Here is a 14,462-nt window from a genome sequence, read left to right on the forward strand (position 1 = left end):
ACAACAGAAAAAACATCTGTTTAAACACACAGCCTTCCTTTCCTGTTTAAGACCATCCCGTTCTTGATGATATAGTCAGATTTTTCTGTGGTTCGCACACACTCGAAGACTGACAGTTGTGTCCGGGTTCCCAGTCCTGCTGAACATGCAATATGTAATTTTTTGTTTCTCTGTCGGCAAACAGTAATCTCCCATCTTAAAAATATAATACTAGGTAAATTATTTTCTTGTATTGTTGCCTGGTGCTGTGTACAAAACACACGTTTTTTTGAGCCACTGTCATCGTCATGGCGGATGTCAACCACTTTCCCCCTCAGCTCTCTCACCGACTCTGTCTGCAAGAATGGAGGGAACTTAACTTCTGGTCTGGTTCTGACTGCTGCAGTGGTTTGTTTGTCACAGTAAGAGATTAAGGGACACACTCCATTATTAAAGACAAATTTCAATTGTGACTTATTTTTCTTTTATTCACATGTTGTTACACCTCTGTTATCATGAATTATTAACTTATATGAATAAATAGTTCATAATTATGAGTGTCCAGGTTGGCCGAAAAGTCATCTCCGAACAGCTGACAACCATTGTTCACCTGCCGCCTCCTATCGACACCTGTGGAGCACAAGCAGCCCTAACTGATGAGGACGAGGTGAATTTCTTGACGTTTTAGCTTTTTCTGTCGAAATAAAATGAATTATCACCATGCATTTTATTCTGTACATTTGATTATGACTCAAAACCTCTGCTGAAATTAGCGAACTAGTCTTCCTAATAAGGCAACTGAAACTAGCATTGGCTCACTCACTTATCATTTCTTGACATTAAAACCCAACACAATTGTTTTATACCCCTCAGAACGACCTCAACCTAGAGCGTGTCCCCAACATTGCTCTGTCTCTCGTGTTTAAAGTCAGTCAAGGCTACTCTGAAGTTCAGGTTGACGCTTCCAAAGCCCTGCCTGATCCCGACATTGAAGACATGTTGAATAAAGTAAGCGTCAAAAGACACATTTTAGACACTCTACATTGAAATTTAATTGAAATTCTGTGTAAATCCGACTTATGTTGTCCTGTTGTTTTAAAAAAAAAAGCATTTTAAGTGTATAACTATTCATTGGAATGTACTGACACTTTATGTGAATATTGTAATGTAAGGTAAAGTTATAAACATGTGTTGTATCGAAAGAAAGATCATATTAGAGATTTCATCAAGCACATGTCTAACCATTGCTCTCGTCAGCGTCTGAAGAACAATGAAAACAAGAAATTGAACGAGCCGTCATTGGACGTGAACTACGTCAACCACTATGAAGGAGAGGGCTGACTGTAGGCCTCAGCTCTATTTACTCGTCCAGCTCTGATGGCGATCACGACTACGACTTCCTGGATGGGTGGGGACCATCATTCCAGAAGGTGGCCGATATATACAGCTCTCATGAATAGTGTTGCTCAAGAGTCTCTCTGAGCTGCTTTTCATGACGTTGGCAAATCCTCACTTATGCATTATCCGATTACAGCATAAACATTTTTTGTAATCAGAAATTATATAAAAAATATGTAAATAACTAACATAGTTTTTGGAAATGGACCAGGATAATTACTTTTTGGCAGAATTGCCAAATGAGCTCTTTGCTATAAATATTCCAAATGCTATAAGTTGCATGTTGGTACAAAATAGTATTAAGTAAAACGGGTTTCTTTAAATGTTAAAAAGGAAAAACAACATGTAATTTCTGATTGTTAATCATTAGTTAATTATTATTTTTGCACACTTGTTTTTGTTTCACTTCCTGTTTTATTGTGAGGGTTTATTGTAAGGGTTTCCTTTAATGTGTGTCCGCACCAGGTCTGATGAACCTTCATTGTCTTTACCTGGTGTTGTAAAATACTCTGTTTAAGATGCTCTCTCTTTTTTTTCTGGAATTGCCAGCAACCTTGGTTTTTGATATGGTCTAATTTTATTGTAATTCTTAGATGTTTTGATTTGGTATTAAAATAAAATAGTTGTCAAACTACTTGTGGTGTCTTGTGCATTTGGATCTGTGTTATTTCTGTGAAGCCCTTACAAAAATGTGCGTCATTTAAACAAATAAGCAAATGTGTTTGTCAAGCAAGATTTTGGATTATATACTGGAGCTATAAGAAGGCCAGATTTATTTCAAGATACCTTTATTTTACCATGCGACCTCATGGGTTTTACTGAAATCTCTTAATGTAAAGAGTATGACAGGAGGGAGAAGAACATTTAGTGTTTCAAACCAGTCTCTGCTCCAAAGTAGTCTGCTCCTTCAACATTTACCTTTGAAGACTTTATTTGTGAAATGATGTCATCTTAATTCTAAACCTGACAATTTCTCAACATGAAAGTTGGCTGTTCACGACCTTGAAGTGGATTTCCTCCTCGGTTATTTAAGCAGCAACACGGAGGAGGAAGTTAGAAACGTGTCCAAGATCCTTAATGTTTAAACGTTACGGGATGCTATGCATCAAGACACGAAGTACATAATGTGAATAACACGGGTTAATATCCAAGTGTGACATTTATTGGTTGCGATTCATTTCGTATGACTCATTGTCATTGATTTTTATTAGAAAAAAAGATCAATGATAGATTCCCAGCTTCTGTTTTGGGGGAGGTGCAACACATTATTGAATGGGAAACATAGTCCAACACTCTTAGGGGAAGTCTGGAGAGTGGACAAACTGCATGGCTGTCAAAGGAAAGATAGAGTGTGTTTAAGATCACAGTATGAAATCATGGCTGGTAACAGTGTGTGTGCTGGCTGCTCTGGTCCGTGGGGTGAGTCAACACTTGATCAATGCATTTGCAGTACAGGACGAGAATATATGACACGTTTCATTGAAACTTTCAGTCGGTGAAAGCGTTGGGACTCAGGGTTGCTGATCGAGGTGGCTCCGGCTTCAGAGATGAAGATAAGACCTTCATTAATATGACTGAAATCAACCGTCATGTCCCAGAGTTCAGCCCAACATCTGTGAGAATTGTCAAATAAAATAAACCTACTAGATTATTAACTCTCTACTTCTTCTCTTTGTTCCAGTACCACATGACTGCTGTGGAGAACAAACTTGGTGACATCGGCCGAGTGAACGTGTCAGACGCAGATGAACCTGGAACAGGAAACTGGGAGGCAAAGTACTCCGTCTCTGATGACCCTCACGGGTATTTCAGCATAAGAACGGATTCTGAGACCAACCAGGGCATCTTGAGTGTGGTGAAGGTACGACAGAAAGGATCTAATAAATCATTCAAATGTATGAAATATGTTTGCAAAATACAAACATAGAAACCAGCCATTATCCAGACGTTTGTTTCCTAAACATATTCTATTTGTGTTCTCAACCAGATTTTCTGTTCAAAAAAAGTCGTTTTCTGGATTCTATGTGATGCAAAAAATATTGTCCACAATTTGAAATGACGCAGCTAAGAATAGGAATAGCACCAAATATACAATAAGCAAAATTATTCTTCATGCATTCAAGGCACAATCTGTATTTCAAATGACTTTTCTGTTAGTGTCAGAACTGTAACTGCAATGCTGCAATTTCTATGTGGTTTCAATCGACTTAAGTCTCTCAATACTTCAGCCAAATAAAAAAACTTTCTCTAGAGATGTGTTTTCAAATATATGTGTAATTTCTTGTCGTTTTGAAAACATCCCTTTCTTAAAATGAGCAAAGTAATCTGTATAAAGGTGAAAAAGCTTAAATCTACATAGATTATTAATAAAATAAAATCTTCTATAAAGTTTTTTTTAATTGCTTGAATTTCAGTTGTTTGGATATGTGATTGACATACTTCAGTGATTGACATAGTAACGTAATAATACAAAATAACACACATTAATAAAACCATTTTGAATGAATGTGACTAAAAATGTCCTTTTATCTTCTAGTCTTTGGACTACGCGACTCTGAAGGAGCACAGTCTGACTCTGTTTGTCAGGAACATCGATCCTTTAATCGGCAAATCTTCAAGTGTCTCAGTGAGCACAGCCACCGTCATCGTCACAGTGGTTAAGCAGGACACTAGCAGGTAATAATCAGAATCGGAAGAATACAAGTGAGTTTGTGTCTGTAAAGATCCATCTTCATCCTTCATGTGCTGCAGATTTGAGATGATCACAGACCCAAGGAACTGGCTCAACATCACTAAAGATACAGGAGATAGAACGGCCATCACAAGCAATGTTAAAAACAAGATCTGCACTGTTAAAATCAAGGTGACAGGTGAGTTGACTTGTGCTTGTACGATTGATTGATTGATTGATTGATAGATTGATGATAGACTGCGATTGATTAATTGACAGATAGACTACCATAGATTGATTGGCGGATAGATGTCGATATATTGATTAATGAATTGATGGATGGACATTGTTAGATTGATTGATGGATAGACATCGATAAATTGATTGATGGATGGACATTGATAGATTGATTGGCGGATAGATGTCGATAGTTTGAATAATGAATTGATGGATGGACATTGATAGATTGATTTGTGGATTGATTGATTGATGGATAGACATCGATAAATTGATTGATGGATGGCGATGCGTTGAAGATTTACTGCGATGAGATTTCTATCTATTTTTAAGAGATTACGTTTTCAGAACAAAAATTATGTTGTTGTTTGACGATGTATTAAAATTGTTAAGATAAATTGATGGATTGATCTTTGCAGCTGTCACCGGACATTCCACCACAGCCGGTGTGAAAATCACTACTGCCGAGAACTGTGTCTTTGTCCCACTGCTCACTCCTCTCTCTGGCTTCATCTGCAAGAATCAAGGTGCATCTAACTCTGGTCTGGTTCTGAGCACTGCCAACCTTCCACCCCATGCAGTACAGTACTCACTCGATACACCCTGGGTGCAATCAAGTGATAAATGGAGTGTGACTCAAGTCAACGGTGAGTTAAATCCGCAATCGTAAGTTAAACCATAAATCTTCTAATGGTGTCTTTTGTTCATTTCAGAGACTCACGCGGTGCTTCAGGCTGGTTCGGACGTTCAGTCAGGCCCGTACCAGGTCTCGGTGACGGTTTCAGACTCCGGGACTCTTCGATCCTCCGCTCACGTCAACCTGAGTCTGTGCACGTGCGACTACTTTGGTAGTTGTAAGTTAGCAACTGCCTTGGAATCTCACATGGGAGTTGGAATCGTGGCCTTTATCGTGGTCATCGTCGTCATCACACTTATACCATGTAAGCTCTTTCTCCATCAGAGTTTGAAACTTTTCAACCATCACTAGGAGGTTAAAGCTTGAATTCAATGACAATATTAATTCATATTTTCTTGTAGTTGTGATTCTAGTTGTGGAGTTACTGGACGCTCTGAAGCAGTACCACAACAAACGGAAATGCAGAGAGGTTGAGCCAGAAGGTCAAGGGGATGCAGTCAATATCGGTGAAGCAGGCTGCGTAGAGCGAGACATGGTACGACACAAACATGGTTGATATTTAAAGTACAGTGTCATGATGACGATTGATGTGTTGCAAGCTTTTGTACTTCTGCCCGTAGAACCCGGTCAATCCAAACCGAGCGGGAAAACTCAATAATGTCCTGTTGGCCGCAGACAACTTTGATCTTGTGCACTCGGTCACTTCCCCGCCGGGGCTACCAGATGGAACCGATCATCCTGTACCTGCTCCCACCTCGAAGTCTCTAGAAGATATTGAGGACTGCATACGTAAAGTAAGTCTTCTTACAAATCACCAGAACCAAACAGAATCATTTCCATTTATTAATTTGCTTTACATTTTAGACACAACCTAAAATAATATTTTCCTACCTCAGGCATAAATACTTTTTTCATTGTAACCCAGGTGTGTTTCATTTTCACCAAGCAGCCATTCTGTGGCACCTATAGTGCAGTTCAAATATTACTTGATTTATAAAAAATATAAATACTGTGTATTTAACAGGTATGCGTTATGAGACAGTTTAACCTAATGGATCGATTGACAAAAATAACCATTAGATGATATTAAATTGTGTGCCTTCTAGAGATATTGGCCCTTGCAAGGGTTTCAGTGATGTCGTCTGTGATGTCACATAAAGAAACAGTGTCTTTGAAATAGCCAGAACATGTTGGTGTTAGGGGTAGATATGTATAACTGCATGGATGGAAAAGTGTACTGTTAAATTCACGATGACGTTACCGTCAATCTCTTACGAATCAATTCATTTCCCATAGTACTTACACATTTTTCAAAATCGTTTATACTCTTGGTATTGCTTCATGGAAAATGACTTGTTTAAAAATGTAAAAAACTAATTTGTCAACAGCGCGTGGACGAAGCCGAAAAGGACGAGGACGGGCCACCGTACGACACAGCACTGATCTACAACTATGAAGGCAACAACTCGATGGAAGGGAGCCTCAGTTCTATCGTCTCATCCTGCTGTAGTGACGAACAGGAGTTTGACTACCTGAACGACTGGGTACCACAGTTCAAGAAACTGGCCCAGGAGAGCTGGGACATTACGAAGGGTGACGAGGCCACTTCAGGCCATTGACGCGCATCTCTGGATATTTGACTACGTATATATGATCTTAATGGGAATAAAACAGCGGCGCTAATTGAAGCATAAATCATTTCAAGGATGATATCAAGGTTGTTTTTAAATAGCCTCATATTTCACATCGTCAATTTCTTACTAATGTCCTGTTTAAATCCACAAATCCTGCTGTCTTTTGGTATCGTCTAATTGTGCCTGATATTACGATGTATTGTTGTCAATTTAATAAAATACTCTTGTTGTGTTACACTTGTGTAGACTGCTTGTATTGGCATAGGTATTTTTTTTAAGTCAATCTAGTAAAAGTTTTTGTGGATGTGATTTCATAATTACATCACAATAGGTTTTTGAAAAGCTAGTAACTGATGCAGGATTTGGAAAGTGTTCCCCAAGTACGACCATTACTGGGGGCACGTCTGGGATGGATGTTATTAAGGCATGAATCAACTTATCAGGAGATATATGTGGTTTTTTAGACAGTGCCCACAATAACAAAAAGAAAAGCATGTCTGAGGAGCAGGATTTTAATGGAATTGAGGAAGGAATTAACCAAGAAATGGCTAAATGTTCTTAACTGAAAACACTGTTCCTGGAGATCAAATCTTGTTTACTATAACCGAACCCACTCTGCTGGGATTGGCCAAGCATCAAGGTTTGTCACCATATGTCATCAATCCCTAAAATTTCCCCCTCCAAGGGACTTGTTGTATAAATAAAGCGGTCAGGGATTACAGCTGGCTGGAGGAGGAGTGAAGCCATTATTATATCATTATAGACTGAGCTCTCATAACCTCTCGTTCGCTGAGATTTTATAAAGTCATAACTTCAAAGCGTGGTCATGATAAGAGACTTAGTTCATCTTGGAGAGGAAGACTTCAACATTTGAAACATGTGAGTGAGTCAGAAACGTTGGAGTTTCACATTAGTTGCCCTTTAATGATGAAAATTGTTGCAACCAAATAAGTATTTTTGTACGAAATGAATATGGATGGATGGTTGAGTTCAATCCAATATCGCTTTTAAAGCAGTAGATTTAAAAGATGCTTAAACAAATGAATGCCACATTTGAGAGACTTTGTAAAAGTAAAGGAGATTTTCGGGCTGATGGAATCTGTCCTCGCTTTTTGACGCCGCCGCCGATTGGCTGAACCGTAGTCCCTGTTCTAAACACTGATTTTAATAGAGGTTATATTGAAAATGTTAACATCTTTTGCGTTTAGATGATAAATTGTGGTTTAAATTACGTTTAAATTACCTTAAAAGCGTCGTCACGTCAGACCAGGAAGTGACAGACCGCACAGAAACTTTGAAAATGGATACATTTTCTTCTTTTTTTGTTAATATAAAAGTTATGTGTAGTTTAAAGTGTCATACACTCAATGTTTAATTTACTTATAAAGAGCTTTTGAAAATGACTACCAGCAGACACAAACAACAGGTGTTCATGAATGGCTTACAAAGCGCAAACAAGCTCACAAACTGAATTATATTCCATGGTTCAGATGAAGTATTTTGCGAGACACTGTCATGACTATATCTTTAAATACATGTGGTTTGTATTTTAGACAAAACATTGTATCTAGAGGTAACTGTTGCCTCATTTTTCCTATAGGTTGCGTGCCAGAGAGGCAGGGGAAACATTCATTAAAAAATTGGATTGTTATCATTTGAGTTGTCACAAAATGGTCGGACGGAATCAAGATTCTTGCATAAGGTCTTTCTCTCTAACGTTAACTACCTGAACTTTTCCAGGGCACTGGTTGCTCAGCAATTCACTAAATGTAATGTAATGTTATGGCTTAAAAGGAACACAAAAATAATTAAAAAAAACCTCACTAGAATTTTTCAGCAAAGCCTTTAATTCCTCAGAAAAGAGACATCCTATAAATTCATCTCTTATCCCTTTCATAAACAGCTCATAATTTAATACTCTTTATTAAAGAAAATTTGCAAATGCCTGACTAAAGCCATTTCACACAATTCAACACTTAACGAAGATTAACAAATTTCATGTAGAATCCATGTCCTCTTCCCTCTGCTTGCTGGGGGGCGGAGGGGGCGCATCATCAGCCAGGTCTTCCTTGTCCCTCTCCGCCTCCACCCAGCTCTGAGGGACAATCATCTTTTTAGGGCCGTGTGGAGGAGGACCCAGCAAGGCTTCGATGTCATCATAGTTCACCACCTCCCGTTCTATCAGTGCTTTGGCCAGCTGTAAACACAGGAGACCTGGTCAACAAAAACACGGTTCATGAGCAGGAAGAGCCATCTTACCAAAGACAGCAGGTTCTTGTTGTCCTGCAGAAGTTTCTCCGTGTGTCGGTAAGCACTAGCAATAAGCCTTTGGGCTTCCTGGAAAAACAAAAAACATTTAAATAAAAAAAGGTGACAAGAATTGCTTCATTAGCTTGATAAGCAGGAGGGAAAATGAGTCTGAATCCTGCCCAAATTAGATGAGAAAGGAATTACTTCCTACTTCAAAAAAAGATGCAATTCAAGTGAGCTCATCAAGGTCTTTTTGTAAGTATTAGCTTCCATTCGGCTCTGCGGGAATGTTCTCAACCCTTGTGTCATCTCAGGGTCAAGGTGACCTGAAGGCCTAAAACAAATGTGTTTGAGGAACCCCTTGTGTTGTCTCCCGGTCAAGGGAAACAACCTCTCTGGCTTCCAGAAATACATATGAAGTGGTGGAGCTTGCTCATTTTGACCTAGAGACAACACAAGGGATACCTCAAACACATTTTTTTTCATGCCTTTGGGTCACCTTGATCCTAAGATAACACAAGGGTTAAGACCTCCTAAACAATAGACATATGAACATTTCCCATGTTCTTTGTCCAAGTGTGAGTGTGCACATCAAAACTCATCCAGATCACTCATGAAAACATAAGGGAAAAAAAAGAAAAGGCATTTAACGTTTCCATCAACTTAATGAATCACATAAATTTCAAACGTTATTTGCAGCTTACATGGTCCATCTGCTGCTGCAGAGCCTGACTGTAGGGGCGACGCCAGAAAGCAGCTTGCCCATCGGACTCTGGGAAAGAGACCTGGCCTACGCTCTCACACATTCCATGCTGCTTCACCATGGAATACGCTACACGCGTCACCTTGCGCAGGTCATCCTGAGCCCCTGGAAGAAAATGCAATATTGATTCATTATTTATTAAACGTTAAATATTGCTTGGGGGCTGAAACATGACCATGACACATGTAAAAAAAAAAGCATACTCTCTTAATATGCACTGTATAAGCCACTTACATTTCACACCTTCATTGAAATAGAAACGATGTAGAGTTGTTGTTCACCTGTTGTGACCTTATTGAAGGTGATGGCCTCCGCAGCTCTTCCTCCCAGGGCCATGCACATGCGCTCAAACAGCTGGTCTTTAGAGAAGAGGTACTGGTCACGAGGCAAAATCTGAGCAAATCCCAGGGCAGCATTTGTCCGCGGGGCAATAGACACCTGTCAGGGCAAAGGAGATGAAGGACTTTCATCACAAGGCAAGTGATGACACCTTTTGATGGAATACTCATCTTTGGTGTTTAATTATGAGCCCCCAATAATTATTTAACTATATTTTCTTCTTTTTTTAACCATAGTTTCTTGCTTTTTAAACCCAATTACAGAAAAAACATCCTGTAGAGCTTAGACGCTTTTTGATATTGGTTACTGCAGTTGTTTTTTCATTCATGTTATACGTTTGTTAATATATAAGCTACATTGAAATATGTTTTTAATGCAATGTTTCTCGTTATAGTGGTTCTAACCAATGCTTAACGTGCACAGCTGTTAAGAAACAGCAAAAGAAAAATATGAATCAAAATGTGTTGTTGTTCTAATGACATTTGTTTATTATTTTGTAAGAATAAAGGTTTAAAACTTGTGTTATCTGTGTCAACCTTGAGCACTGCATCTGTATTTCTGGAAACCAGGGAGTTTGTTTACCTCGACCCCAGAGACAACACAAGGCATATCACAGCATGTGGCCTTGCAGTGTTTGTCTACATTTTTCATTGTATTGTGTGTCAATTCATGCAATATTATATATATATATATATATATATATATATATTATTTATTTACCTTCATAACAGCCTCTGTGTGCTCAAGCAGCCACCCCACCAGAGCATGTCCAGACTCATGGTAGGCGACCACCCTCTGTTCCTCTTTAGAAAGAATTTTGCTCTTTTTTGCACTTCCTTTTAGTGTAAAAAAAAGAAAGAAGCACACGAGTTTGAGACAGAGGTATCTTCCTTTGTTCGAGTCACATTTTGCTGCTTCACCTGCTATCACTCTCTCCACTGCATACTCAAAGTTAAAAGTGTGAATTGACTTGTGTCCTTCTCTGGCAGCATGAATAGCTGCCTCGTTACAAATGTTTGCGATGTCAGCACCTGGGGAGAATCATGTTGTGAATTCCAAATCTCCACATTTCTACCTCTGACTGGAACTGCACGGGTCTTTTATGAAAACATAGTTTTATTACCGCTGAATCCTGGCGTGAGTTCGGCCAGACGCTGTGAGTAAAACTTGGCTGGTTGAGTGAGCTTCAAGACTTTCAAATGTTGCTCAAATATTTCCGTCCTCTCCTTCAAAATGACATTAATAGAGCAAGCTTTAGTACCAATGTAAACACAGTAAAATGTAGTAAACTCACCTGCAGATTGGGGAGATCAATATAGATGTGTCGGTCCAGTCTCCCCGGCCTCATCAAAGCATTGTCCAACACGTCGGCTCTGTTGGTGGAGGCCAGAACAATAACATGGTCTGTGGTCCCCATTCCTACGAACAAAAGGAGGTTATTCACCATCTGATTGACGACTGTTGTAGACAGATGTTTATATCTACCATCCATCTCCACCAGGAGCTGGTTCAGGGTCTGCTCAAACTCCGAACTGGTTCTAGCTGCCATATTGCTTGAGCGCTTCTTCCCCACAGCATCGATTTCATCTATATAAACAATGCAGGGCGCTCGGGCACGAGCTTCTTTGAAGAGACTTCTGACGCGAGCAGCACCAAGGCCTGTAAAAGAAACAAATAATGAATATATGAAACAATTTGGATAATTAAACAATTTGAACTATTTAACAGAAAAGATTTACAGTATCTGAAAAAGGTTTAGACTTATATGAACTATAAAAAGGCAGCATGGTAGACTCACAAAATGGATCGCTCTGATTTTGTTAAACAGCTTGCCCAAACTGATAAATCCAACATACCTCCAATGAATTCCACAAATTCAGAGCCAGCCATTGCCAGGAATGGAACTTCTGCTTCAGTAGCAACAGCCTTTGCAAGCAGGGTCTTGCCACAGCCAGGTGGCCCGAGCAACAATGAGCCCTTAGGAACCTTGGCCCCCAACTGGATGTATCGTTCTGGGTTCTACAAAACAAAGGTTAGAATTCCCATTAAGTTTCATGGATTTATTTGGGAATATACGATTTTTCAAAATGAAACGAAATTGATTAATGACATATGACTTCTTAACAAATTACAAAATCGTCTCACCTTGAGGTAGTCGACAAACTCTTTTACTTCTACTTTGGCTTCATGAATTCCTGCGACATCTTTAAATCTCACTCCCTTTCCAGATTTCCCATCCACAATGGTGAATTTTGCCGTCCTAAACTGATTCTATGGTAGGAAAAATACATTTAAAATCAGCATTTATCATAAGTAACACATCCAATAAAGAGATAAGGTTTAATTCCTTACAAAAACACTGGAGCCACCTTCCCGACCTACAATGCCTGCGCCGCGTAGGAAGAACCATAAAAGACCAACAGCAATGGCTGCTCCCACAATAATAAAACTTGTTCTGGAATAAAATGGACACAAAAACATTATTGTTAATCAACAATATTAATATTAAGTAAAGTAAAATTCTTAATAGAAGTATTTATAATGTCAATATATTATTTATCAACTTTCACAACAGCACAAAACAGGTCTTACTCTCCCAAGAATCCAGTTCGATTGTATGAAACTGGTATTCTGTCCTTGGCGTCTACATTCAGCTCCTCTTCTGCCGCTCTCAGTTTTTCCTCAAATTTGTCAATGTTGCTTACTTGCATTTTGAACACCGTTCCATTGTTCTGTCATAATAAAAGACGTAAACACCAGGTTATCTCACAAGTCAACAAGATTAATGCATTGGATTAGACTGTGTGGACGTACAGGCCGACCAAAGACGACGGCACCAGGGTGAAGGTTGATCACTACAACGTCGTTGTCAGGAACTGCTTGTATGCTCGCCACTTCTCCCTTGGCCAACATCTCATTCAAAAAGTCATTCCAAGAGATGTTCCTACTATTGGTGATAAGGGAGTTGAACACAAAGCTGAGAAACATGAAGAGCAGTATGTTCCGCAAGCGAGCCCTGTTCATCTGCTCGGCTCGTCTTTTTTCCTCTGAAATTAAATAAGGGGAAGAGAGAATACGATTAGAAAAGACTTGATGCCATTAAATCGAACACATTTACCTTCGTCTTCTTCCGGTGTTTTTTTCCCATTTTGTCCGTCTGACCTTTTATCGTTTTCTTGATTCGGCTGTGGCGTACTGAAGAGACGTATTGAACCTGCAATGGATGTTTTATAATTGTTTATGTTATGAGATGGAGAACTCAGCACTTTTCTTTTTGCTTACCCAAGAAACTGCTTAAACCGACATGGTTTCTGAGAAGATCCTTCCATATTAATTTCTTGCTGAGATCACCCAAAACAGAACTCATTGGTCTGTTGAGCAGACTCTTGAATTAGGAGAGAAAGAGATATAAAGAATCTTTAAATGGATAGATAACGCCAGATGTACATCATTCTATGTGAAATGAAAAGCATCAAATGATACCCTTGAAAAACCGACTTACCTGACTGAGCTTCCGTGCCTCTACATTTGTTATTGCCGTAAAGTTAGAGCAGTTAACGAACAAATATTGTGCAGGTCCTTTGCATTGTGTCTTACTGGCTAATACATTCGACTTTGGCTTTTTTAATCTACAGAGTAGCTCCCTGCTATATCTCGTACAAATACCAGCGCGTTGTAACAACAATATAGCAGCCATGTTCAAATGTTGTGGCTATTTCCGTTTGGATAACATGAGAAATGAACGGAAAAAAAGAAATGACATTAGCTATACTTGCGCGTTTGGAGCAACGTAACTTGTTTTGAAGGTAGCTTGCTAGCTAGCGCTTGTTATTCAACATTGCACGGCGTACACATGACATCTTCCGGTACGTGTTAAAAAAATATAATCACATAAAATATAATATAATTAATCGCCCATGTTGTAATTAAACTTCATTTTTTGCCAAAAACAAGATTACTAGTGTAATTTTTTTCGTTTTTTAATTTTTGAAGTGCGCATTTTAACGCAACACTATACCCTCTGCTTCCAAGTGTCTGCCTCGTCGGCCTACATGCTGCGCAGACTTACGCAGAACTAAATAGACAGTTAAACTGAATGTTGACAAGCAAAAAAAAAAAGCAGGATAATAACAAATGACCATCACATTGACTCAGGCACTTTTAATTTTATTCATTTTTATATCTGAAAACGATTTTAAACACTTGTATGTAGATGACTTCACATTTTGGAAAAAGAAACAATATTTTCGGAATACATCAATTTGTGTCTCACTTGATTTAACAAGAACAACTATTTTAAAATGATGGGTCATATAATAATATAATAATATAATAATAATGGTCATAGCGAACAGTAACGCGGAAGCTCCGTTTCTGAAAAAAACAGAATGTAGTTCTTTTAACAACCACCAGAGAGAGCTGTCGGTCATTTTTCTTGCCGTTTTAATGAAAATCAATCGGACTGTTGCGTTTCAAAATGTAATATTCCCCAAAGATAATTAAGTAAAATGGCATATTTTAGTCTGGACTATAAAACTAATTAACAAGTGAAAA

At 38.7% G+C, this 14,462-nt stretch overlaps 2 protein-coding genes across 2 annotated transcripts; one reads left to right on the plus strand and one right to left on the minus strand.

The window, feature by feature from the left end:
* Positions 1 to 2,474: 2,474 nt before the first annotated feature.
* Positions 2,475 to 6,698, plus strand: LOC148076621 (cadherin-15-like). Its single transcript, XM_087793432.1, has 10 exons — positions 2,475 to 2,796; positions 2,870 to 2,992; positions 3,059 to 3,238; positions 3,914 to 4,053; positions 4,129 to 4,247; positions 4,705 to 4,932; positions 4,999 to 5,226; positions 5,324 to 5,457; positions 5,543 to 5,716; positions 6,311 to 6,698. Exons 1-10 carry the CDS (start codon positions 2,746 to 2,748, stop codon positions 6,539 to 6,541), a joined length of 1,608 nt encoding a protein of 535 aa, XP_087649558.1. The 5' UTR covers positions 2,475 to 2,745; the 3' UTR covers positions 6,542 to 6,698.
* Positions 6,699 to 8,380: 1,682 nt separating this feature from the next.
* On the minus strand, positions 8,381 to 13,869 carry spg7 (SPG7 matrix AAA peptidase subunit, paraplegin). Its single transcript, XM_087794022.1, has 17 exons — positions 13,411 to 13,869; positions 13,191 to 13,293; positions 13,027 to 13,122; positions 12,723 to 12,955; positions 12,501 to 12,640; positions 12,261 to 12,363; positions 12,054 to 12,179; positions 11,765 to 11,927; positions 11,394 to 11,567; positions 11,203 to 11,327; positions 11,032 to 11,134; positions 10,829 to 10,939; positions 10,629 to 10,744; positions 9,851 to 10,007; positions 9,511 to 9,674; positions 8,816 to 8,893; positions 8,381 to 8,753 (listed from the first exon to the last, which is right to left on the minus strand). Exons 1-17 carry the CDS (start codon positions 13,603 to 13,605, stop codon positions 8,553 to 8,555), a joined length of 2,388 nt encoding a protein of 795 aa, XP_087650148.1. The 5' UTR covers positions 13,606 to 13,869; the 3' UTR covers positions 8,381 to 8,552.
* Positions 13,870 to 14,462: the final 593 nt, after the last annotated feature.

This window comes from Callionymus lyra, chromosome 6 (genome assembly GCF_982586985.1).
Source record: "Callionymus lyra chromosome 6, fCalLyr1.hap1.1, whole genome shotgun sequence".
Classification (NCBI taxonomy): Eukaryota; Metazoa; Chordata; class Actinopteri; order Syngnathiformes; family Callionymidae; genus Callionymus; species Callionymus lyra.

Bases quoted from the DNA above. Each gene is read 5' to 3' on its own strand.
- LOC148076621 (XM_087793432.1), top strand. From the start codon at position 2,746: ATGAAATCATGGCTGGTAACAGTGTGTGTGCTGGCTGCTCTGGTCCGT. The intron at 2,993-3,058 runs GTGAGAATTGTC...TCTTTGTTCCAG, and splicing joins CAGAGTTCAGCCCAACATCT to TACCACATGACTGCTGTGGA. The intron at 4,933-4,998 runs GTGAGTTAAATC...TGTTCATTTCAG, and splicing joins GAGTGTGACTCAAGTCAACG to AGACTCACGCGGTGCTTCAG.
- spg7 (XM_087794022.1), bottom strand. From the start codon at position 13,605: ATGGCTGCTATATTGTTGTTACAACGCGCTGGTATTTGTACGAGATAT. The intron at 12,956-13,026 runs GTAAATGTGTTC...ATTTAATTTCAG, and splicing joins AACACCGGAAGAAGACGAAG to AGGAAAAAAGACGAGCCGAG. The intron at 10,940-11,031 runs GTAATAAAACTA...GATTCTCCCCAG, and splicing joins ACTCACGCCAGGATTCAGCG to GTGCTGACATCGCAAACATT.